This window comes from Podospora pseudocomata, chromosome 5 (assembly GCF_035222375.1).
Source record: "Podospora pseudocomata strain CBS 415.72m chromosome 5, whole genome shotgun sequence".
In the NCBI taxonomy this organism is placed as follows: Eukaryota; Fungi; Ascomycota; class Sordariomycetes; order Sordariales; family Podosporaceae; genus Podospora; species Podospora pseudocomata.
The window spans coordinates 2,676,503-2,700,742 of NC_085889.1; the positions used below are offsets into that span (position 1 = coordinate 2,676,503).

A 24,240-nucleotide genomic window follows, 5' to 3' on the forward strand; every position below is an offset into this window, starting at 1 on the left:
AACGGTCGCAACAAAGATAGTCTTGGAAGGCAAATAAACGAGTCAAATGTTGTTTCATCCCTTGTGCCCCTCGCTTTGTATGCTATGCTCATGTAAGAGCCAGAGAGCCGCCTGCCAATGCTATTATGCAAGGACGCCAAAAGCATAGCCAAAAATGCGTCAACTTGGGTTCGTAATTCCAATTTTCATGACAAAATGCTGGGTTTCTTAGCATAAACAACATAGCTACTCCACGGTCAGTGTCTCATCTCATCAAGGCCACATGATGCCGACTTACTAGGGCACCCAACTGTGCATGTTGCGGTTCACCACTTCATTTCTTGCCCTGGCCATCAAGACCTGAAAGTAAGTCTGGTCACCGCCAAGGATGTCCTTGTAGCCCCGTGCAAAGACATTCATGATGCCATCCCTGTAGTGTGTCAACTCCAGGGCACCAATCCTCTTGAGTCTCTCATCCTTTGGCCATGGGTTGGTTGGAATCTTGTACATCTTTTGCACAATATCCTCGTATCCCTCCTCTTCCAGATACTTTGTCCAGCTCAAAGGCTCCATCCCTGAGACGCCGACCTTGGCGGACATGTCGAAAAAGATCTGCGCCGTCTCCAGGTAGGCGCTATCCTTGGGCAGAGTGTCATCGTCGGATGAGAACAATGGGACGGATGCGCCAAGCTGGAGGTATGCCCCCGGCTTGAGCGCCCTCTTGGCCTGGCGAAAGAGCCTCGGCCAGTCCCGGATGGCCATGATTAGTTCCCTTGCGTGGATGAAGTCAAACTTGTTCTCCCCCCAAAGCCAGTCGTTCTCGATGTCGTCGATCTCAAAACTGAGGTTGGGAGGGATGAGGTTCGGTTGGGTAGGCGCGAGATCGACGCCGATGACCTCGGCCGACGGAAACATGTCTGCCACTTCGATGGCCCAGATGCCAGAGCCCGTGCCAAGGTCGAGAATCTTTTGCGGGTCAGAAGGCACGGGGCAAATGAATAGGCGGTTGCCAAGGAGGAGGGTGAACTTGTAGTGTTGGAGATCATTGCGGTCCAGCTGTGCAGGGCATCAGCGATTTGTCAGAAAGAACATGCAGATACCACCAGCAGAGCAAAAATACCTCCTCATCGTCAATGGGAAGCCATTGTTTGTGCATGCCGTATGCAGCATAAAGCCTCCCATTTTCCTCAACGCCGCGCCGAATGTCAGATGCGATGGAGCTCAAATACCGTGTCGATGTTGATTCCGCATATCCCTCATCATCTGTCCACCGGTCGGGCTCGATGCTGTCGTTATCGGTGTCGGTGGCAGTGGGTGCCGAGAGACTCTCATTGAGCGAGGGCGCAATGCCGGGCTCGTCAAAGTCGCACTGTTGTTCGTTGGTATCGGTCTTATTTGTCGCGAGGTGCTTGCCCTTGTCTTGACGTTGATCGTCGCCGGAGCCGAAGCCGGCTGGGTCGTCGTCATGATCTGTGTAGGGCATTTTGATGGCAATCGCAACGACGAAGAAGGGATGAAAGGATCATCATGATGCGTGTCAGATGGAAAAGCAGAAAGGTGGGGAAGAGAGTAAATGGCATGTGTCCCAAAGGGCCAAAGGGGCGCTGAGATTTCCTGTGGCTTGCCTGGACCTTGGGAATCCCGACCAACTGGGTCCTTTGTTTTCCTGCCGTGTTCTGTGCCGGAGTCTTGAGGGTGGGTGACATGCAGCTTTTTTCGCATCCTGTGCTGGGTAGGTTTTTGTCCAGCCGTTCGCTGACTGGCGGCTGCTCCGGGTTCCAATCCATCGGGACACATCGCCCCGGTCCTGTTTGTCCCTCGGCTGGTAGGTGTGTCGCTGATCCACGGCTTGCTAATGTGGTCAGGTCGAGTTTGTTCTTTTTTCTTTTCTGTTTCATCCTCCGTGATGTCGCAGAAACAGACCATCTCAGCCGAACCGCCCCCGCCAGCATGTGCCTCCATGGCACTGCAATAATAGCAGCGTACTGACCAATGAGAAGGGGCCGAGATGCACAACCCCAACCCCCCCTCGTTTGTGTAACTCGGGCAGAGATAAGTCCGGTCGCTGCTAACAGGTATGGACGACCCGACAGTCTGGCTCCCGGGGCCGACGGGATGTTGGGATTTTCATGACTTCCATCAGCCAATTCCACTGTGTTGCTCTTAATCTGTGGGGTGTAACAGCCTATCTGCTCTCCTCCCTGCGACCCCCGCATTCTCGACGACCACGGCCCCTCAGTTGAACCCCCGCACCAATCGCAATAGTATCATGAGCGGTTGGTACTTTTGTTCGATATTCTGTCCTCCTGCAGCTTCATGATCCTGGGCCAGGCACTGCGGGGTATGTGAGCATCATCCCCGGTAGCCCCTTGTGGAAGACATCGCGAGATGGTGATGGGATTGGCTAGGTATTTAACATGCCGCTGCACCTCATCCATTGGGCCGCCCTTCTCTCTGCTACCAGCTGCCGCATCAACCGCTCCTCAGTGCCACCCCCAACTCCGCCATGGCTTTACCCACCAAGCAAGAGGTCCAGGATCTCGTCAAACAGCTGACTGAAGCTGCCAACGCCTATGATGATTCCGCCAGTCTTGCCGGTCATCTCGCCCGCACCGACATTATCGCAAGGGCGAAGGACCTCCAACGTGCGTTGATCACTGCCGATCAGACACCTGCCTATCATGGCCTAAACGTGAGTTTCTTTCACTACTCATCTGCACCATGAGATATCATATGCTGACTTTGTTGTTTGTGAACAGATGGCCGAGTTGATTGCTGCCCGCACCTTCATCAAGATTGGAGCTCTCGACGCCATCCCCGAGACGGGAACCATTTCCCTCCACGGTCTCTCCAAGGCCACCGGAGCCCAAGAATCTCTCCTCGGTTTGTTTATCAGATTCGACAGCCTCGACCTTGTTGCGTGACTGACCATGAATGGCAGAGCGCGATGCCCGTATCCTCGTGGCCACTGGCTTTCTGCTCCAGCCTTCTGCCACCACCCTTGCCTACGCTCACAGCAAGTTCAGCCTCGTCTACCGCGCTGACTCGCCGGCCGGTTACTTCTTCCTTGCCCTCTATGACCAGTACCTCAAGCATGCCTACAACTTTGACGACTATCTCGAGGCGCACGGCCAGGTCTCTGCGGCCCGCGAACCCGATGATCCCCTCCACAACCCCTGCACCTGGAACGCAAAGCAGGATGGTGTGTCTGTCTGGCAGATCATGGCTCAGAACCCGGAGAAGCTGGACCAGTTCCAAAAGGGATTGGCCGGCATTGATGTTGCCGTCCCGCCCGTGGGTCATTTTGACTTTTCATTGTTGAAAAACAGCGACGAGGAGAATGCTGCGGGGATCAAGGAGCTGGTTGATGTCGGGGGTGGCCATGGAGTGGTGTTGTCCAAGATTCTCGCTGCTCATCCAGACTTGGGTGCCAGGAACACCGTGTTGCAGGAACGGAAGGACATTTGTGCTCTGGCCGCTGAACATCTGCCCGAGGGAGCAGTGGCGATGGAACATGATTTTACAAAGGAACAGCCTGTGAAAGGTAAGTCTGGGTCATTGTCCTGGTGGATTCCATGAATATTGCTGACTTCAGTTGCTCAACAGGAGCGAAGGGCTATTTCTTCCGGATGATCATGCACGACTATTCCGACGCCGTTGCCTCAGGGATTCTGAAGCAGATCGTACCTGCCATGAACAGCCAGTCCAGGGTCCTGGTCTGTGATATGATCTTGCCGCAAAAGGTTGGGGAGGCCGACTTTGCAGCGGCCGTGATGGATCATGCCGTTATGACCATGGGTGGCAAGGAAAGAACTGAGGAAGGCTTCAGAAAGATCTTTGACGCTGCTGGACTGGAGTTGGTCAAGGTTTGGAGGGCCCCGGGCGTTCCTGGTGGTGTGGTTGAGGGAAGGCTGAGGGCTAACTGATTTGATGACACGAGAAGATGACAACTGAGCAGATTTTTACGTTGTCAGAAGTATTGTGATGTCTTGATAGGTAGTTTGGCCTTTTTTTCTCTTTCTTCTGGCTATATTAATGAAGATCTCTTTTTGGATATCTGATTTTGTCTCTGGAGTAACCTTTATGTGTCTGTGTGCTAGGAAACACGCCGCCGTCAGTGTCACTGGGCCAGCTTATGTAACTTGCTCTTGTGTGAATGATAAGAGATTGTTTGATACTGAAACCTTTGGGATCTCTTTTTTACCTAATTAGTTTTAGCGCTAGGCCATATCATGTATGAGATATGTAGGATGCCCAAAGAAACTGGGACAATCCTGTGCCCTGTCTTATTCATCTTATCTCGAGCCTGGAGCAACAAAGATCGGGTATAGATCATGAAGGAACATTCCATGCCATGGTGGAGATTTTCTCGGGCAATAGCCGGCTGGGGTAACTTGGAGTTTTTAGTGCCTGGAAGCAGTAGCATAATAGGTACCTATCGTTGTGGTAGAATCGCGGTGCAAAATGAAGCAATTTTGGGTATATGCAAACATTGAGTTTTAAAGTGAAATGGAGGAGATTGTCCTGTTTCCAGGTTATCAACTTTCTCTTCAATGGTTATTTAAATTCTGTTAGATGGGTGCCTCTTGAGTACTCCTCAGCCCAATGATGTCGTCGACCCAGTGATTCCGCCGACCCAGATCTCGCCGATCCAACGGTGTCGTCGGCCCCCAGCTAGGGTGTGATCAAGGAACCGCAGACATGAACTACGGTTTGAAGATGTGAATAGGGTTCCCTTGAGCCTCTAGTACAATAGGTGCCTTAGGTAACAAAGACTGTTCTTGTATGCCTCGATGAATACCCTCCATAGCATTCTTATCACTTGTTTGTCTGCTCTGTTGGGCCGTTAACTGCTCTGGCCCTTCATCCTATTCACTTCCAGCAGACTCTTCTTATCAAGCCCTGTCATCCACACCCTCGGGGCCCCTGCACTTGCCATTCTGCCCACACTTTTCGTTCACCAATTTAGTGCCGCTCTGGTATCTATAAATTATTTCCTCTCATCCTTGGGCTTGCTTTCGTCCTCTTCCACCACACACCGCACCCATCCCTCCCGCTTCGAGCTTTGTGCCAGTCTGTTGCCCAACACAACACACATCAGATCTCCAAGCAAGCTTCGCATTGAAGCCTCATAGTAAGTCGCATCATCTCCACCACTGTCATCATCATTGTCATCTCTGCTTAAATATTCATCTTTGCTTCCTACATCTCGTGGACATTATCCACACCTGAGGGAAGGTGATAAGGGTATTGTCACATTTCCTTCACACATCACTCATCTCTTCCAGCCCTGAGGCCTTGCTTTTCATTCACAGGACACATCTTTGGACTTCTCACCTCACAGTGAATCACTGACACTGACACTTCTCTTTCTTCCACAAGCATTTCGACTTCTTCTCATCACATCTGCCACACTTTCTCACAAACAACCACCGCTCAACCACAATGGCTGACACCAAGATTTCTCCCGCTGCCCCTGAGGGCTTTTCTGAGCGTGAGCAGCGCCTCATGATGTTTGTCCTGCTCCACAGTGACATCACCTCTTTGCAGGCACGTTTCTTGCTTTCTTTCACCACACCGTTGCTTCTCTAGCAGTGCTGACACTTCTTTCTTACAGATTGACTACCCTGCTGTTGCCTCCCGCATGGGCCTCACCAATGTCCGCTCCGCCTCCAACGCCTGGGGCACCCTCAAGAAGAAGATTCTTGCCATCGATGCCCAGGATAAGGCCGCCAACCCTGACAAGGCTGCTGCTGCTGAGGAGAGCACCGCTTCGACCAAGGCCACTACTAAGACCCCCGCCAAGGGCAAGCGTGCTGCTGCCGCCATAACCGAGGGCGATGCCGATGCCGAAATCGCCACTCCCACCAAGAAGCCCCGTGGCAGAAAGCCCAAGGCTGCCACCGCCACCCCCAAGACTGAGGATATGGTGACGTCTGAGGATGGCGAGAAGGCCGAGGGCAGTGAGAATACTCCCATCAACCTCGTTACACCCACCGTGACCCCCGTCAAGAAGCCTCGTGGTCGCGCCGCCGCCAAGATCAAGGCTGAGGCCGCTGCCAAAGCCGCCGCTGAGGTCGGGGCCGCTAACACGAAGACTGCTGCTGCCAAGGAGGAGGACTTGGAGTCCGGGGTCAAGGATGAATCCACCGTCACTGAGGCCAAAAAGGAGGAGGACGATGTCGAGGAGCTTGTTAGCCCCGAGGATGTCGCCCACCTGGAGAAGATTGCCGCTGACGGAATCAAAGCTATCAAGCAGGAGGATCTGGAGGAGGAGGACGAGGATGATGGCACCATTTAGGTCCTTATTTTCGTTAACTCACGAGCACATTGACCTCATCCTCACTTTACGAATTCTCTGGTAGGGCTTTGATATAGGCAGCTGCGCGGAGTTTGGGAATAGATAGGAGTCTCGGTTGGGCTTGGAATTTCTCTCCCGTCTTTGGAGCAGACCATAGGAACATGAAGCCTGCATAGTAACGAAGCAATGGGGATATAATGAAATGCCTTTTCTTCAACACCTGACCGTGATTCATTGATGTGACTACAGCAGTGGTGTGCCAGGTAACCTTTGTGAACGATTGTGCAAGTGCGGCAACGTGCCTCCATCTCTCTGCCATCTTGTGGCCGCCTCGTCATCTCAAAGTTATGTGTAACTCAGATCGCACTTTGGGTCACCTCAACCCCAGTGCTTACTTCTGTCCCAACATGACCTGGAGTTTCATGATGTGCATTCTCAAAGTCCATGGCCATTATGCTGATGCCTTCCCGACATATCACACCGGAGGCCGGCGCACTTGTGCATAAGAGCAGTGTGAGGAAGGAAGGCATGGTCCACGATAAGATGCGCTGGTTACCGCCATCAAGTCGCAGATAAAGCATCGCTCCTTCCTTTCGGAGACCACCTGCACCGATGGCGGAGAATTATTGCGACAGCCCTGCCTCACGTTTTTTATTTCCCTGCCCATCTTCAGCTTTCTCTTCTCCTACCATTGAAACTGACCTACCACGCTTATCATCAATCCTCACCATGTTCGCCTCTCATGTCATCGGGATGCTGCTGGCTGCGGCCTCAGTCAAGGTAGGTCGGAGAGTTACGCTGGTGTTGAGTCGAACGACCGAGTCGCTAATTCCACAAAACAGGCCATTCCTGCGTCATTTGAAGGCTTGATCACCGCCGATATCACCTGGACCGGCCGGGTCGTCGCCAATGGCTCCATGGTCAACTTCACTGGCCCCTCTCTCCAGGCCATCGAGCAGAGCATTGCTTCTGTCTATCCCGGCTTTACTTGGGCTACTGCTCCCCAGCCTAACGATGATTTTTCTCTGAGCAGCCGTAACATTGATGACACCCAAGATGTCCCCACCCCTTCGGTAAGCCTCTGTCCCCTTTCTTACATGGCTCCGGGCCACATTCTCACCAATTTCCACAGTTGCTCAAGTGTTGGGATGGAGGTGTTGGTAATGCCGATGCCTCCCACATCACTGAGGGCATCAATTACCTCCAGAGCGTCCCTGGATACTGCTCGAATGGTGCCGGCGCCGCCAACTGCGGACAGATCAGCTGCAGCTACAACAGCGCCATCATGTGGTGCAACAACAACAGGCGTACCTACACCACGCACTGCAAGAGCCTTGCCAAGTATGCCACAGCTATTGTCAGGGGGTGCCAGCATGAGACGCGTGATTCGGCGCATGAGACCATCTGGACCCGCGGCATCCAGGGAGATGAGCTTGGGATTAGCGTCATTGCCGCGAAGCCAGCGGTTGATTGCTGAGCAAGAGGAGAAAGGTGGGAGGAACTTTGGTTGCGAGAGATGACTGGTTATACAATGTCAATCGATCTGAGGTAGATGGAGGCAATCTGCGTAGAAGAGAGATATCGCAAGATGATGTTGTACGTGGCCCTTGTTGTTTTCCTTGGTGCTACGTCTGCCTATTCGACATTGTCTGAGCTTTGTTGCCATCTGGTCATGGGAGCCTCCATGCCCCGAGGTTACAACCCCGAGGCCTGTCATGTCACTGCTTGGCATGGGTAACGACAAGTACTAAACACAAAATGGGCAGCTGACGACATCACCAACCCTTCACAAGAAACAAGTCCCAAACTGAGGATCCCCCGATGGGAACGAGCAGCCCACAGACCCGTTGACATTGGTGCAGCACACGTCCACAAAGTTGTCGATCGTACAAGGTGACCCTGGAGGGCCACACATTGGCTTGAACGGATAGGCGTAGTCATCAGACTCGTAATCGGGGTATCTTGTCTCTGACTCGATGTCGTGACCCCGGTCATTGCCGACATGTGGAGGCGGGGCTTTTGTCTGTATCATGGTTAGACAGACGATGATCATGGGGTTCAAGAATGGGAGGGAGCTGCGGGAGCGAAACGTGAACAAGCCGAGTCTAGCTTTTGGGGCTTGTCCCAACAGGACTTTTGGAAGGGACCCATAGCGGCGGGCCGTTTGCAGGTTGTTTTGGTGTGCTTGTTGCAGAAACCTTTGGCGGATTGGGCCTCGAGGGCGCGGGAGCATTTGTTGCCTTTGAGGCAGCAGGGTTTCTTGGGGGCGGCGGGACGGGCGACGGGTATTTGGGTAGGGGGGCTTTCGAGGGGACTGTATGATGGGGGTGCGTCATTGGAATTGTCTAGGGAGTTCCAGACACGGAGGGAGCCGTCGGGGTGGGTGGTTCTTTGGAGGGCGGTGGTGAGGGAGGTGGTGATGGTGATGAGGAGGGGGAGCGGTAGGAGCTTCATCTCGGTGGGTGCTACGGAATGAGGAGAAACAGATCAACGAGGGATTCACGGAGACGGTGTCGGTGAAAGGGGGGTTGATGTGCTGGCTTGGTGAGTCGGGTCATGTTGAAGTGCGAGTCGCTGGTGATGGCACATTGGGCAGCCGGTTCCATCGCACCCAGAGATGTTGAACTCTGGGGCCGGTTATGGTGTTGGACCATGCCACTTGTCGAACCGGTGGTGTTGTTTCTCCACTGGAAGACCAGATACCGATTCCGCGCATATGAACTATCATCTCAATTGATCAAACTTGTGTTTCTGGTCCTGCATGCCACAGGATATCGTTCGGGGGGAAGCATTGAGGGGGGTTAGCTGCCAAGATATCAATTGAACCCTTGGAGCAGATGGTTTTTGTGGGGTAATGGGGTGTGGGCCCAAGGATAGTGGGGTTGGCTCAGATAGGGGATGACGTCACAGTATATCGTCAACACGATCATGGACGAACAACAGCAGGAAGCAGGAAGCGACCCGGGAGCTTGCGGTAGCAATTCAGGCCCCTGCCAAGCCGATCTTCCAGATCCCATCTGAACTTCAATCAATCCATCACATACACTACGCAGTGACACCCGTCAATATGGTCGGACGACGCCCACGTGCTATCAACTGGGCCGCCGAGGACCACAAGAGCTGGCCTGCCATTCCGCGACAACGACGCCCTCCAGCCCACGGGTACCGAGACGACGATGAAGAAGCTGCCCTCCCTCCCCATGGAGAGACACCCAACACCCGACACACCGACCGAGCGAGGATAACGAGAGACACGGGCTTCAAAGATGAAGCAGCACTGCTGGCCGCCGAGCATCGGCGCGACGACCTCAAGCGTAGGGTCCTTGATGGCATGCGGGGGTTCGACCTTGAAAAGATGGATAAAAGGTGTCGCCGGTCGGACGATGAGCTGAAGAGGATAAAGAACAAGAAGATACGAAGTTTTTACGAGGCCCAAAATGATACACTGGATGCGTGGCTGGAAGTGGATGCCCTGGTCTACGCCGTTGCCGACGACGTCATTGACAGCATGGTACATCTCCAATTTTGATTTAGCCTAAGCTCCAGAGCTAACACCACACCGTCGACACAGAACCCGGACGCTGACGGCGATGGAATACCCGAACGACGGATGCCCCTCCAAGACTCCCGCGGCGCCATTGATTGCTTTCTACCACCCGAACACCGCGAGAAGCGTGCCCGAGACGAGAAGCACGCCCGCTGGGCCATCAACATCAATCTCTTGGCCAACATCTTCATGCTGGCTGCGAAGCTGATCAGCTTGAAGTTCAGTCCGTCTCTTTCACTGGCAGCAAGTACTGCCGACTCGGCGCTCGATCTCTTCTGTACGCTTATAGTCTATGGCACCAACCGCGTCGTTGCCTGGCGTCTCCAGGCCCTGCAGGTGAAGTATCCGGTGGGACGACGTCGTCTGGAGCCAATTGGGATTCTGGTCTTCAGTGTCATCATGGTCGTCTCATTCGTTCAAATCTTGCAAGAATCTGTCACCAAGCTGCTGCCTGGCGGTGATAGAGATGTTGCTCCCCTCCCAGCTGTGGCCATCGCAGCCATGGCGGCCAATGCAATCATCAAAGGCCTGATCGGGTTTGCATGTCGACACGTCAAGACAACTCAAGTTCAGGCACTGGTTCAGGACTGCAAGACGGATGTCTACTTCAACATTGCCTCGTTGCTCTTCCCGCTCGTGGGAGTGCATGCTCATATCTGGTGGCTTGATCCCGCGGGCGCTTCGCTCTTGGCGCTGTATGTGATTGTTGACTGGGCAGAGACGTGTATGCGCAACATCAGCAGGTTGACGGGAAGCAATGTGGGAGATGCGCTGCAGAAGAAGCTGATGTATCTCGCCTTTCGGTTTTCGCCCGTCGTGGAGGGGTTCAAATCGCTCACGGCCTACCATGCAGGGGATGGAGTCTGGGTCGAGCTGGACATTTTGCTGGATGAAAACACGCCACTGCCTACGGCTCACGATATCGCCGAAACGTTGCAGTATTGCTATGAGGGGTTGCAAGAGGTCGACAGGGCGTTTGTGACGGTGGACTACTCTACGTTTGGCCCGACCGGCCACGCAGCAATGTGATGAATGATCGTGGGGTGGATTAGGGATACGAGTTGGAGCTTGCGGCACAGCCAGGAATTGTTGTATAAACAGAGATACCCATGTTGCAGTAGGTTCACGCATGTAATAGTAGCTATTTTGGAACTTCGGAATGGTTTGACCCTTCCACATACTCGTGGTGGTGTGCTTGTATGCCCGACATTTCGCTGATATTGACACAGGAGCCAATGGGGTTGGTCTCTGCCACCTCTGATGACTGAATTGGGCTGCCACACAGCCCTACGGTAGGGCTCAAACAAGCTTGCCGCTGTACCTTCTGCGAGCTGAAGTGCAACGGCAGAGGGTCACCATTCCTACCATCTCCAAGCAAGTCGGCCGCTTTCCAGTCAGCCACAACCTGTCCCAACACCCGATGTGGTATCCTTCGGTGATGATCATCACCACCTCTTCAGAACTTCTCGTTTCTGCGACGCCATCAGCGCTGCTTTTGATGTTGGTCACCAGCAATCGAGTTCCTCGCCGTGTTATCTGTGGTTAGCTCGTCGATAGCAGCTCGCCACAGCGCTTCAATATTACGCCTTTTGTACTCGGATCCCTCGCATCTTCACCCTCCCCACACCCGGGCTTGTCTACGGCAACACGGAGCAACAGATGAGACGAGGGAAATATAAAGATGCCTCCAACGCCAGTAGCAATTTTTTTTGGACCATTGTTAAGCTCATCATTGGCGTAAAACACCACCCTTGCAAGCTCTACAGCCTCACCATTCCAAGATCTCACCATGACAACCCTCGAAAGCATTCTCAAGGACCCAGCTGTCGCTGGAGCCTACTGGACCCTTTCGAATCCCGAGGACATGTCCCCCGCCGAGTCGACTTTCACCATCGGCGGCTACAGCGAAGCTGTCTTTGAACCTGACAACCGCACCCCCGTCGACGAGACCGACTATGCCGATGGCGGAAAATACCGGTGTTTGTCCCCTTTTTCCACACTACCCCAGGAGACATCCATCACTGACATGTCTCAGCCATCGTCAAGATCGTCATGCGCTACGAAGGCCAAACCAAAGACGACAGGCGTTGGGCCATCGGCACGGGGTATCTCATCTCCCCCAACACCTTCGTCACCGCCGGCCACTGCGTCTATGACCGCACTGGTGGAGGCCAAGGTGCTCAACCGAGCGGTTTGGGCCGTGTCGTCCAGATGAAGTGCTACATTGGTTATTGCGGTCTTGACAGTGTCACTCGTCCCAACAGCACCGTCCAGGCTCGTCGCGCTCTCGCTACTGTCACCACCGCGCAGTGGATCACCACTGGTGATAGGCGGTATGATGTCTCTTTTGTGAGGCTTGATCGCCCGTTTGAGGGGAGAGTCAGGGCGCATGATGGCGGGAGCACACTCCGGAACTTTGTTATTCAGGAGACGCCGATGAGGGAGAAGGGCGCGTTGCTGGGCGTGGTGGGGTACCCGGGGGATAAATACTTGAATAAGGAGAAGGGGGCGCAAATGTATGAGTTGTTTGAGACGGTGGACTATGATTTGGGAAAGGGGGCGGGGAATATGTTGCAGTATCGGATTTCGACTTTTAAAGGTGAGTGGTTGACTGGTTGCTTGATCCCATGGTGACTATGGTGATGTGACACTAATGCGAGATTCGGACAGGACAATCGGGGGCTCCCGTGATTCGGAAATGGGATGCTGCTCCAGACAAGGGGCAGTTGGTTGTCATTGGCACGCATTGCTACGGAGGAGAGGCGCGCAACTCGGCCAGTGTGATTGGCGGGGAGTATGGCAACAACTACAACTTCTTCCTCGCGGCTCTTGAACAGCTCCCTCCTACTGTCAAGGATGTGACAGGTGTGAAGCGGGTAGTGGGAAATGACGACTCAGGTGAGACTGGCACCGAGACTGGTATGGATGGTCCGGTCGGTGAGGCGGAGGGCTTTCTTGATGTTCTCAAGGACATCGGCCGGGTGGTTGCTCCTGTTGTGCAAACTGCCCTTCCCTTGGTTTCACCGCTTCTTGGTCCAATGGGTGGACCGGTGAGCGCCATTGGGAGTATCGCTATGGGCGCACTCAGCAAAGCAGTTCAGGAATCGGATGTGGAATCTGGTCTGCCTTCTCCGCCGAGGATCAAGCTTGCTGCTGGTGTGGCCGAACGCGCCGTGGTGGCCGAGAGTGTCTTGCAGACTGTCCTCAGGATGGAGAGATCTCCTGTCTCTCAGAGAATCGTCGACAAGATGAGATCCAAGTACACCGCTACTGGATTTACCTCGAAGCACGCAGCCAAGTTGGGTCCTAGGATGGTGCCCCTGCTCAGCCAGGCTGGCTTGAGAATCGCTGTCACGGAAGGGCTGATCCAAAAGCCAGCTGAGTTTGGAGCCACAAAGCAGGTGCCAGTCGCGCAGACCGAAGCCGACTTGACTGGAGATACCCACACCGACAGGTTCCTCGAGAACATCGCCAAGACCGAGGCCAAGGTCTTGAAGTCAGGGGCTCAGTCCGAGGCATTCTTTGACAACTTGGGGCCATTCTTGACGAGAGCACTCAAAGTGGCTTCGCCTGTCTTGCTGACGTCTGCGAGGGCTGGCTTGCAAAAGATAGATCAGATTCTGGCCAAGAAAGAGAAGCAAGTTGGCGGTGGCACTGAGGCTCTGCTAGAGGACCCAACCAATGAGAAGGTCATCACTGATGAGAAGGCCGCTGCATTGCTCGCCCACAGGGCTGTCGTTGCGGAGTGTGCCTTGCAGGCTGTTCTGGAGGCGGAGCCAAAAGAGCTGAGGGAGAGTGCGATCCTGGGAGAAAGCGCGGGTTCAGCAGAGCAGGAGAGCTTCTTTGGCGGTTTGCTCAAGACTGTCCAGCGCATTGCGCCGGCCGTGTTGAAGGCTGCCCCGGCAGTTCTCAACACAGCTGTTCCGATCCTTCTTGGTGCTATCAGCGGTCCTGCTGGAGCACCCGCCGTTGCTGCGGCCTCTTTTAGTGTGTCATCTGTTGAGGATACTGCTGACACTCTGAACGGTGAACATGCTGCTGTTGGTGTCAACGGCTGGAGCAAGAAGAAAGCTGGTATCAACGGGGGATCCTTCAAGGTAAGCAATGTTTCATTTGCTTTGGTTTGACAGTGCCAAAAGGGAACATACCAACAGTGGAGGTGTAGACGGTTCAATTTTCATTATCAGCTGTTGCCCCGGGCTCAAGTTTGGACCAGTTGCCCGCGAACGTGGCACGGGCTAGTGGTTCAAGCGCGTTTAGCAATCCAGAGCATGAGGGGATTGAAGAGGAAGAAACTCAGTCGATCAGTGATTGTGGTGATGACAGGGTATCAAGCTGCGGAGAGGATGATGACCAAAATCAAGATGGGGTTGACTGGCTTGACGATGATGAGCTTTGTGGCTCTTTCAACAGAAGCTGACCTGTTTTGTTTGCCTAGGTGCCTGTTGCTAGCTTGGCTTGAGCTCTGTTACAGAATAAGTGCCGCCTGCCAGGGTGGAAGGGGATAATATGGTTTGGAAGGCGGCTTGGTGTCACGTATGTTTCTGGTTATGATTGGATTATGAGGTGGATTGGTTGGGGCGGGACACTGAGAGCACATGACTGAACTGATTTATGAGTAACAATATTACACCTTGGAATTGACCTGCGGATGACGTTTGGTTTGTTGCTTTTGTCACTGCAAACTGTGTCAGCATAATAGCATTCAGTCACCCTGCTGCTGCGAAAATGCAAAGATGTGTGAGTCTAATTATCAACCGCACAAAAGATTGAGGTTTCCAAGAAGATCTATTGTCTGTGTATAAAGTCAGGGGCATTGTTGTCTAGGATGTTCCATTGATCTCTCCAACTCATTGCGTCTATTTCTCTGTTTATCCGGTCTGGCTATTAGTCGATTGTTGTTTAAAGAACAAAGGATACACCTCACTGTTCGACGTCGAGAGTATCTAACTACTAACACAAAGGATTGCTACATGAACTCTATCGTCATTGAGGAAGGCAAATTACCAGCTGTCCACCCCCTTCAGAGAGTTTTGGGTTCCTAAAGTTGTGGAATCAGCTCGTCAATACTTGAAGATCCTGGACTTTGGATTTATGAATACTCTTGAAGGATATATCCTCCCATATAAGTGAATTACAAAGGCAAATCATGGAACAAGTAGCTTACAGTAGTCTACCTCTTTACTGCTCTTCACTGCTCTTCACTGCTCTTCACTGCTCTTCCCCTTCAACGGTCATCGGCCTTTTGTAGAGCAGCTCAACTTCACCTCATCGATCATTCACTAGCCTGGAGCACACCGTGGTCCTTATACCAGCTAATCGCCGGCAGAAGATATATCAGCTACCTGCTCTTGTCAACACTCCTCGCTCTCGGCCTTCAGACTATATGGAACCATCGTCATATGTCAAGATTGGGACCGCGGAATTCACCTATGCTATCAGCGAATCACTCGGCGCACGGTCTGTTTGCCATGGAAGTCAATGATAGGGGGGTGCGTGCACTGCCTTGAGCCGCATCCCCTGACCATATCTTACTCTTCACGTCGTTTCCGTTCTCGTTTTCGGATCTTCTCAGCTAAGACTTGCGTGAGTACTATGGGTTCTTCGCATTGCTCCAGGAAGTGTGGGTTGACTTCGAGATACCGTAATATATATATTCGTTTTCTTTTCTTCTTCCTCACCACCTCAATTCATTGACGGGGTCTACTTAGCCTCACACTTTGCTTCACCTTAGACTCCATACCCTATCCCTGATCCTAGACCGTCTCGGTACTCGATCCCATCAGTTTCTCCCGACGACTAACGTCCAGATATGGTGGACCTACCACGGCATCAATTGTACCTGCGGTACAAGGATGCCACCAGGTACATCACCACCTGGCTGGTGACAAAAGGTCGTGAGACACGGTTTGAAGAGCGTCTCCAACCTGGCAATCTATCTGTTTCAACACTGCAGAGTTTGGGATAATGGATCATCGACAAGCAACTAGTTGTACCAGAGACAGTCTTGAGGTTGCTAAACCTTGCCATAGCCCTGAGAACACAATAAGGCGAGGGTATGGGCCGAGAAGATCCGTCTGAGGTCGATTGAAGACATCTTTATTTTATTGACTCCCTGAATTCCATACGCACTACTCTCCAAAACCTCACCAAAATCAGCCAGCACTTCATCAGCTTCGGCCCTGTCGACAAGGTCTGCCCCGCAAGAGAGGGGGTTCCATCTTTTTCAGGCCACAGGGACTCTGTCTACAGAGACTCTGGACACAGAGGTCGAGGCTTGTTCCAATCTTCTGAGTGCTATTTCTGAGTTTATCAATGTATCCGTCAGTGTGGGGCACCTGACAAAGGGCCCGGGTTTCACCAGACCCACACCTGATTGCTCTTAAGGTGGTTTTTCCTATTTGTTTACTTTTGAACTGAACAACCAACAACTTGCTGTAATAACCAATTTTTTCAACCTATTTCTGGCCTTTTGGCCCTCATTTTTGCAGCCAGTGACTTACCTAGGCCACTAGGCCAACAATCAGTTTACAAGTCAAGAGTCTAACACTTTTTCTGGGCAGATATTCAAGATGGCCCAGCGTACCAACTTGAGCCATCGGTTACTATTCATGAAGGAATCTCCCATTTTCGCATGCTCATTGAAGAGTATTGTTAAATCTGTGACATGGTCCAGTATTTCTGGGACTAGTACTCAAACAACAACAAGTCAGCCGAAAACACAGTCAGACCGGCCATTGAGTGGGTTGTCCTCTTGGACCCATCATACAGAAATGTCGCAATCGAACTCCTTATGAAGCCTCTCAACACCACCAAAGCAGCAGTCGGCAAAGTGATGAACGGAAACCCATAATTGGGCGTCTATTATGCGCTTTTCCAGCCAGGTCATGGAGCCTTCCCGAAGCCAGATTTTCTCGCGACTTATCGTATGTACAGCAGATGGCACCGTAGCCAAAAATCAGATGTGCCCATCGAGAATCCCGCCGCGAACCAACAACACGTCAATGATGCAGCACAGCAACTGTTTACCATGGGCTCAGCTTCGATAAAATCCAAAGAGCCAACTTTGGTGGACCACCTTAGTCGGATCGTGGCTTCAGACGTCAACGGAAACAGGGTGAGCATGGCAAGCGTCTTTGAGATTGAAACTCTTTGCTTGGCTCAGCTCAGGCTGGATACCGATAGGAAAGACCCTGTTCAAACGCTCAAGGACCTTCTCACCTCTCTTACATCAGAAATCAAGGCTTTACCGACGTGGTTTCTGAAGATGAAGGTTGATTCGAATAGGACATTAGATGAGATGCTCGTTCCCACTCGCAGCTCTCTTGACAGTCTGCAAAAGGATCAGTGGGCTATCAAGAAGAAGCATGGTGGCTCCACGTCTAGTGTCCCTTTCTCCAAGTTTCACAAAAACCCTGTTTATTGTGGTCTGGAAGTACTTTAACTCAGAATCTTTGGCCAAAACGTTGGTCTGGCTATTGAGGAGAGGCTGGGTGGCATCACCGCTGCCATCCACCTGGGAAACGCATTGGGCCAGGAGGGATACGTAGAAGGCCTCGACAAGGGCAATCTCGGCGTCGTTTACAAAGCTCAAAAGCCTTTGAGCCTTTGAGCTTCTTCATCTGTTTTGTTCCGCCGTCTGAGAGACCGGATTTCATAAGAAGCTACTTTTTAGTAATTGGTGGCTCCGCTATCAGGTCAGCACGTCATCATCGACCAGGGCCAGCGGTCTAAGCATCCGCAGCCGGAAGAAGAATCTGACACAACAGGCGCCATTCTCAACGGCCATCTTGTGACAGCTTTAAGAATGGACATAAAAAGATTCACCCTCGACGACCGGGATCTTGTCAAGATACTGTCAACGCACAATCAAGACATGAACAATAAGTACGAAGCCGGTGTTTCCGCACAGCACAGCCCGCTCGGGGATGCCGTGGCATTGATCCAGAGTGAGATCGCATCGCTGGAAACAGATTACCTGCGAGCTGTCAACTCCTCCTAGGCGTGTTTAACAGAGATCCAAGGGGTTTTCGGTGGACCTATGACAACACCGAATGGGCACAGCAACCGCGGTGCCCATCCAAGACCAGGTCGATGATTGTGTGGTTACAACAGCCAGGGTTTTCGACCAGAACACCCTTAACGATAGGGAATTGATGGCACGAATCGCAACGGCATACAAGTCCGCGATCTTCCCTAAAGCTTGACCTTATATGCGTTTCCTACGGCGAACTTTCCCTACCTTTATCCCGGCCCGTCTCCATCCTCACGCACAACGATCTTACCAAGTTGCTGTGGCTCACAGCACAAGCATGAACAAAACTTACACGAGTAGGGACGCTCAACAGCATAGCTATATCATGGACGCTGCAAGGCTCATGCATGCAGAGGCTGTTGCGCTCGCGACAGACCATCTTACGGCTGGAATACTGCCTGGGCAGGTCTGAAGCAGCTGCAGTGCGTTCTAAGTCAATCACTGCTGCTCAACGACAGGGAGTTGATGGCAAACCTCGCAACAGCTTACAGGACCTCGACATCGGGAGCTTGATCAGCTTACCTACTCACCCATCTCTCTCTTGTTACACCCTTATCAGTTCCACTACCCCAGATCCTTATTGCACCAGAATTTCTTCTTGAAGCTGAAAAGCTTCAACTCTTCTTAAATTTTAATCTTGATTTCCTTCTTGTCAAGTCACTGTCTTTGTCTATTCCACAGTTTTCTCTTTTGAATCTCTATTCTTTCAGCTCCATAACCTGTCACATTTGATACTCTCTCTTTCAAGACTTCTAACAATTCTTCAAGTGGAAAGCATTGTCGTCTTTTACCCGATGCAGAAGGAGGGCTGTAGATTGCTGAATACAGCAACCGGACTGCCTACCCACACATCCCATTCGCCACTTCCAAAGTTATTTTCCATCTCGTATCCACAGGGAGGACATGCATCAACTAAAAAGCCTCATTTGATGCCTGCTATGAGGGCCGTATGATGTGGAACCATAAGGAATCTTACTCACAGTGTAGGTAGACCGGGTGGTTTATATCTCTATAGCATCACCAAGGCACCAAGACACCAAGACAAGACATGTGAGATATGTGCACTCTGGCTATTTTCATCTACCAGTTGTAAATTACATACAATAGAACATTTCAACTCCATCACTACAACTTCCTTCTCTGTCTCCTCAAAAACCCATCACTCAGCCTCTTGACAACCTTACAAGCACTGGGAGTACCAGGGGTTAAGAACCTGGCAGGTGTATGGGCTCTGGCACGTGGTGGGGCCGGTCCACCCGTTGCCTCCGCACTGTCCCCAGCGAACCTGCTCGGGTTGTGTGGGAGCGGAGGTGGGGGTGGGCTGAGTAGTGCTCGAGGCAGAGGTGGTGCGGGTGACAAGAGTGGTGGTGGGCTGGGCGGGGGTGCTGGTGCTGCTGGAGACGGGGGGAGCACCGGTGGCCTTGGCGGCGAGGACGCTGGAGATGGAGGTCCAGGCGGCCTTCTTGCGGAATTGGGAATCGTAGATGAGGGCATCGCCGGCGCCGTTGAACGTGGAGGGAACCCAAGAGTACTTGTCGGTGAAAGACCAGACGGTGACACCGACGCAGCGGGGCACGTCGAGGCAGGACCCAACGACGTTGGCAAAGTCGTTACCCTGGGTGACCTGGGCCTGGGAGCTGGCGGGGAGGGAGGAGTGGCGGATGTCGAGCTCAGTGTAGGCGACATCGACACCGAGGGCGGTGAAGCGGCGGAGGGTGGTGGCCAAGTTGGCGCGACTGGGCGTGCTGCCGACGATCAAGTGGCCCTGGAAGCCAACACCGTCAATGGGGGCACCGGCAGCCTGGATGATGCGGACAATCTCGACGGCCCGGTCAGTCTTGGCCTGATTGTACTCGAGGTTGTAGTCGTTATAGTACCTAAAGATTCCCAAGTTAGAAACATAATTTCTAGGTACCGTGTTCAGGCAGAATAGGGGATGCTCCACTCACAACTTGGTCTCGGGATCGTGCTTCTTGGCCAGCTCGAAAGAGAGGGGCAGGTAGTCGGTACCGAATACCCGGTAGAAGACACTGTCACGCCATGTGCCGTCGTCGTTGATGGCCTCGTTGACAACGTCCCAGTGACCGCAGACGCCCTTGTAGTGGCCCATGACGTTGGCCATGTGGGTGTCAATGACCGAGGTCAAAGTGGCACGAGTCCAAGACCCGGAAGCGACTGGTTGTGGCTGTTAGCTTCGTCCAAAACACAAATTAGTTTGCAACACTTGACCTACCCCATGAGGGAAGCTGGCTGTGCCAGACAAGAGTGTGGCAGCGGAGGAACTGGGAGTTTCTCTTGGCCTCGTTGGCAGTGATGTCACCCTGGGAATAGGTGAACTGGCCACGGCTGGGCTGAGTGGACTCCCACTTCTGGCCGTTCTCAGGCACAATCTGGCCAAACTCTCTGGTGTCTCTGAGGATGGCAGCGAACTGGGCATCGCTGTTGAGAGCACCCTCGCGAAGGGCAGTGCCGAAGTACTGAAGACCGGCACGGACGGCGAGCTCGTGAAGCTGGGCCGAGACGGCGGCGGGCGCAAGAAGCGCGGCAAGGAGAGCCTTGGTGTGCATGGTGGAGACGAGGAGAGGGCGAGTATGTGGAGGTTGACAGCAAGAGACTGGCCTGAGGAGCTCCAGAAACTGTGATATTCGCTGCAGGCGGGTTGAGCCGCTTTATATCTTTAGATTACCTTGGCCAGGCCAGTGCTGCACGCAATATCGGCTTTGGGATATGAGGCTCGCGGGCCACGGTGCCTAGCGCTTGGGGAAGCATTGAGGGCATTTTACCCGGTCGATTCGAGTTGGAACCCGTCTGGGCCATCACGGAGACATGGGGACGACTGGCATGTGCGTTGGCCGATGGCGATGTGGCAGGGACGTTGACATCGGGACGAGGCTCCTCTCAACGGTGGCCAGACCCGGTTTTCTTCGGAAGAGGCTCCGTGTAAGTGCGAATCGGGAAGCCAAGACATCGAGCGATGTTGCTTGGGCTGGCGACAGGGGCTATTCTTAACGCTCCCCGCAGCGTTAGCGAAGCCCTTAAATCCCGGAATGCAGTGAATGCCTTGGTGTTGCCTCTCTCTCTCTCCACGTGCTAATTAGCCTGAATCATGCTGGAAGAATTTCGCTGCGACGCTGCCCCGGTCTTGGCCGGAGTCCAGTACCGAGTCCCGAAGACAAAAACAGAACCACCCCCGAGAGCGAGCACCTTCAGAGAGTGACGCGTCGTCGTGCGAGAACGTTCTGGACTGGCGTGACTCGAGGGTGCCATCATGAAACGCGCTTCCTTCAGCGCAGTCGGTCTGTTTGCCCTCGGCCCGGAAACCCTTACCCAGATCGTCAAAAGTAAGGTAGCTACATCATCAGACATTGATCAATTGAAATTTTCTATTGTACACACACTATTATTGCACCATTTGCTAACAAGACTTATCAAACAACCACCTTCTTCTCCTTGTGCGAGCACATCTTCCCGTGGCTGGCACCTTCCTCCGCCACCCGCTTCCACCTCCTGAACTCCTGCGTGATCTTTGCGCGACCCCTTAAGTTCGGTGACGTCGATGCGCGGGCCGGAACTCCCGAGAGGTCGTTGGCGAAGCGGGCGAGGGCGCGGGCGGCAGCTTTGGTGTTGACTGTCAACGCATCCCAGTTGATGTTGTCGAGCGTGTCGCAGGCCTGGTGATAGCACGGATCCCAGGGCTCACCGGCGCCCGTGAACAGCATGGCCGTGGGAATACCCAACTCGACAAAGCCGACGTAGTCTGAGTTGCCGTCCTCAAAACCACCACGCTCGACCGTCTTGCCCTGGGCGACAAGATATTCTTCCAGCAACTGAGGACCAACGCCGCTGTTCTCGTCGGAGCCAACAGCATAGATGGGCTCGATGGATCCAATCATGTCGTAGTTGAAATAGTACTTGATCTTGTCGGCCTCGGCAGGCGAGAGCTGAGATGTGTAGTACAGCGAGCCGATAAGACCGCTCTCTTCAGCACCCCACCAGGCAAACCTGATCTTGTTCTTGAAGCCCTTGTAGTTCTTGACTGCGCCCATGAGCTCGAGGAGGGCGGCTGTGCCACTGCCATCGTCATTCACACCAGGCCCCTGCTGTACGCTGTCGAGATGCGCACCGAGCATGATGACGCTGTTGGGGTCGCCCTCCTTGGTCTCAGAGATGACATTCCACGTCTCGCGGGTGTCGGCAATGGCATCGACCAACAAGCTCACCACCACATCCTCACCAGCACCGAGGCGGGCAATCCAGGCCTCGCCCGCCTCGAGGGGCACAATGCCGACGGGGACGAGCTGTCCAATGTTCTCAGCACCCAGGGTAGGGGTGGCATAGTTGGTACCTGGGGCTTGGTTGTAGAGAATAACCCCCAACGCTCCCTTGGCTCTGGCAAACTTCAACTTGTCCGACACAGCACACACACCTCTCTTAACCAGCGCCAGCTTTCCAGTGGCATCAATGCCATCCCAATCGCTCTCAGCACACATGCTTCCGGCCTCATCGTTGACGGGCGTGTTGATCAAACTGGCCGTGATGCCGCCAGGAAGGGGTGTGGCGGGGTTGTACTGGGGGGATATCACAAACACGTCTTCCCCGTCGGGGCCAGTGACCTTGATCTCGAGCGTCTTGTCGTACGTGTGGTTGAAAGGTTGAATAAAGGTGTTCATCTCGGGGTGGAACCGGCCCTGGGCTCGTTCAACAACAAAGTCTACAGAGGCCTTGTAGCCGGGCTCGCCAAAGGCACGGTTGCCACCATTGCGGTCGGCAATGTGGTTGAGGTTCCATAAGACGCGCTGCAATCTGAGCGATGTTAGCAAGCTGCCCCAGATTCATTTGGTAACAGGCGGCACGGGGCCATACTCATCGGTCTTGATATCGGCCTCAAGTCTGTCAGCAGTCAAGGGATCGGTCGCGATGGCCGTCGACGCGAGAAGCAGGGCCGACCCGGCCTGTCTAGAAAGCTTCATGATGGCAGAGAACGGGCCCTTCTGATGAAAGACGTGACATTCGAGGTGTTGGGAACATTGTGCAGATCATGGGTTATATCGTGGTTTTAATACGCTTCGTCCCATTGCTACTGAGAATGGCCTATCTGTATCCCTGCTGTTGCCGCAAAATTGACCTGCCGTATTGGGCCGGGGATAGCATATACGAACAGATGTCGCAGCAGAACGAGACATCAAGGTATGGTGATGAGAGTGGAAGCTCGGGTGGTGACGCTGCCAAGACGCAGTGTCACGACGGTTCGGCACCTGCCTCTCTGGGTCGTGATGGTTACATTAGCAGCCACCCGCCAGTTCGCAGTGCTAGAGGGACGCCTGGCAAGTCAGGTGAGGCGGTCAAGGTGATGGGCGACAATCTACTCACCTGCCAAGATTGGGGTAGCTGTGTCGTAATATTGATGATGACGGCATTCTGCCTGTATTAGGCAATCTACTCGATGCATTGAGATGAATTAAACCACTTTCCATTTCCTCGGTGCGACTTCTGATTGCTTGCACGGACAATCATTATTTGCGCATTTCTGTATCCATAGTCGCACAAATGACAAACACGGAAATATTAGATGGCCCTTAGCATTTGCAATCCTGTCTCGTCTTTGTCACAGCAACATGGAAGTTCTCGTGATAGACCCTGGAAAGTTTGATTTGGGTGCTTAGGGATGTCAGCTTGTAAAATCACATACCTCGATCGACTGTTTTGTGTCTGAGACGCCATCAAACTCCGTAGTTCCAAGGTCCAAGCCACAACAAGATTAGTCTAGCTCAAACCTTGATGCCTGCTTTCATTTCCAGTGGCCATACCCATTAAGGCTGCCCAGATAAAAAGTATGCCCAGATAAACAGAGGCGAGAGTAAAAATTAGATGATGCATGTCGAATGCCATTTTCCAGAGCTGTCCACATCTCATGACTCCCATACGCCTGGTGCCAACCTCCCACCACAAGGGCAATCGATCTGGTCATTGGAAGTATTTGGGTGTAGACAAACCAGAACTGTCGTTGTTTTTTATGTTGTCGGGAGGGATTATCATTGACTTTTAGAGAACATAAAGGCTAAAGAACGGCAAAGAGTAGTTGATAGAACTCGCATGTGACTGACTGAAGTTATGGATGCGGTTGGTGAGCTAGGCTGTGGTGGGCAATGTGCCAAGAGCCCATGCCTGACCAACCATGCACCGCCAAGGCATGTCAACCTCCTCGCGACGACGAGGCTGCCAAAAGAACCTCAGACAGGCATCTACTCTGGCCTAACAGAAGCTGACTGCTCTCCGGCGGAGCCTATATGGCGGGGTCGATAGAGGGGTGTGGCTGGACAAGTGTCCAAATGTTTGGCATCACACTTTAGTCGCTATTGTCGTGTTACTTTGGAGAAT

The 24,240-nt window shown here is 53.0% G+C and overlaps 11 protein-coding genes across 11 annotated transcripts; 7 read left to right on the forward strand and 4 right to left on the reverse strand.

Annotated features, from left to right (window-relative positions):
• Positions 1-2: 2 nt before the first annotated feature.
• On the reverse strand, positions 3-1,877 carry QC762_512360 (uncharacterized protein). Its single transcript, XM_062891634.1, has 3 exons — positions 1,100-1,877; positions 278-1,035; positions 3-228 (listed from the first exon to the last, which is right to left on the reverse strand). The coding sequence occupies exons 1-3, from the start codon at positions 1,460-1,462 to the stop codon at positions 186-188; spliced, it is 1,164 nt and encodes a 387-aa protein (XP_062742307.1). The 5' UTR covers positions 1,463-1,877; the 3' UTR covers positions 3-185.
• On the forward strand, positions 1,723-2,903 carry QC762_0082510 (uncharacterized protein; the record flags this gene model as incomplete). Its single annotated transcript, XM_062883931.1, has 2 exons — positions 1,723-2,671; positions 2,739-2,903. The coding sequence occupies exons 1-2, from the start codon at positions 2,486-2,488 to the stop codon at positions 2,901-2,903; spliced, it is 351 nt and encodes a 116-aa protein (XP_062742308.1). The 5' UTR covers positions 1,723-2,485.
• Positions 2,904-2,913: 10 nt separating this feature from the next.
• On the forward strand, positions 2,914-4,052 carry QC762_0082520 (uncharacterized protein; the record flags this gene model as incomplete). The annotated part of the gene is made up of 2 exons (XM_062883932.1): positions 2,914-3,523; positions 3,586-4,052. 2 exons carry the CDS (start codon positions 2,914-2,916, stop codon positions 3,903-3,905), a joined length of 930 nt encoding a protein of 309 aa, XP_062742309.1. The 3' UTR covers positions 3,906-4,052.
• A 1,571-nt stretch (positions 4,053-5,623) lies between these two features.
• On the forward strand, positions 5,624-6,280 carry QC762_512380 (uncharacterized protein; the record flags this gene model as incomplete). The annotated part of the gene is made up of 1 exon (XM_062891635.1): positions 5,624-6,280. One exon carries the CDS (start codon positions 5,624-5,626, stop codon positions 6,278-6,280), a length of 657 nt encoding a protein of 218 aa, XP_062742310.1.
• A 613-nt stretch (positions 6,281-6,893) lies between these two features.
• QC762_512390 (uncharacterized protein) lies at positions 6,894-7,867 on the forward strand. Its single transcript, XM_062891636.1, has 3 exons — positions 6,894-7,060; positions 7,123-7,353; positions 7,413-7,867. Exons 1-3 carry the CDS (start codon positions 7,010-7,012, stop codon positions 7,755-7,757), a joined length of 627 nt encoding a protein of 208 aa, XP_062742311.1. The 5' UTR covers positions 6,894-7,009; the 3' UTR covers positions 7,758-7,867.
• Positions 7,868-8,066: 199 nt separating this feature from the next.
• Positions 8,067-8,513, reverse strand: QC762_512400 (uncharacterized protein; the record flags this gene model as incomplete). Its single annotated transcript, XM_062891637.1, has 1 exon — positions 8,067-8,513. The coding sequence occupies one exon, from the start codon at positions 8,511-8,513 to the stop codon at positions 8,067-8,069; it is 447 nt and encodes a 148-aa protein (XP_062742312.1).
• A 721-nt stretch (positions 8,514-9,234) lies between these two features.
• On the forward strand, positions 9,235-10,856 carry QC762_512410 (uncharacterized protein; the record flags this gene model as incomplete). Its single annotated transcript, XM_062891638.1, has 2 exons — positions 9,235-9,791; positions 9,852-10,856. The coding sequence occupies exons 1-2, from the start codon at positions 9,348-9,350 to the stop codon at positions 10,854-10,856; spliced, it is 1,449 nt and encodes a 482-aa protein (XP_062742313.1). The 5' UTR covers positions 9,235-9,347.
• Positions 10,857-11,616: 760 nt separating this feature from the next.
• On the forward strand, positions 11,617-14,475 carry QC762_512420 (uncharacterized protein; the record flags this gene model as incomplete). Its single annotated transcript, XM_062891639.1, has 4 exons — positions 11,617-11,806; positions 11,863-12,426; positions 12,498-13,924; positions 13,993-14,475. The coding sequence occupies 4 exons, from the start codon at positions 11,617-11,619 to the stop codon at positions 14,245-14,247; spliced, it is 2,436 nt and encodes an 811-aa protein (XP_062742314.1). The 3' UTR covers positions 14,248-14,475.
• A 2,382-nt stretch (positions 14,476-16,857) lies between these two features.
• QC762_512425 (uncharacterized protein) lies at positions 16,858-17,439 on the forward strand (the record flags this gene model as incomplete). The annotated part of the gene is made up of 2 exons (XM_062891640.1): positions 16,858-17,207; positions 17,277-17,439. The coding sequence occupies 2 exons, from the start codon at positions 16,858-16,860 to the stop codon at positions 17,437-17,439; spliced, it is 513 nt and encodes a 170-aa protein (XP_062742315.1).
• A 1,416-nt stretch (positions 17,440-18,855) lies between these two features.
• On the reverse strand, positions 18,856-20,429 carry XYN1 (Glycoside hydrolase, 10; the record flags this gene model as incomplete). The annotated part of the gene is given in 4 exon segments (XM_062891641.1): positions 18,856-18,891; positions 18,900-19,739; positions 19,812-20,037; positions 20,096-20,429. Coding segments are annotated over 3 exon segments (1,257 nt in total). The 3' UTR covers positions 18,856-18,891; positions 18,900-19,042.
• An 861-nt stretch (positions 20,430-21,290) lies between these two features.
• Positions 21,291-23,339, reverse strand: QC762_512440 (uncharacterized protein; the record flags this gene model as incomplete). Its single annotated transcript, XM_062891642.1, has 3 exons — positions 23,233-23,339; positions 22,726-23,125; positions 21,291-22,665 (listed from the first exon to the last, which is right to left on the reverse strand). The coding sequence occupies exons 2-3, from the start codon at positions 22,830-22,832 to the stop codon at positions 21,291-21,293; spliced, it is 1,482 nt and encodes a 493-aa protein (XP_062742317.1). The 5' UTR covers positions 22,833-23,125; positions 23,233-23,339.
• Positions 23,340-24,240: the final 901 nt, after the last annotated feature.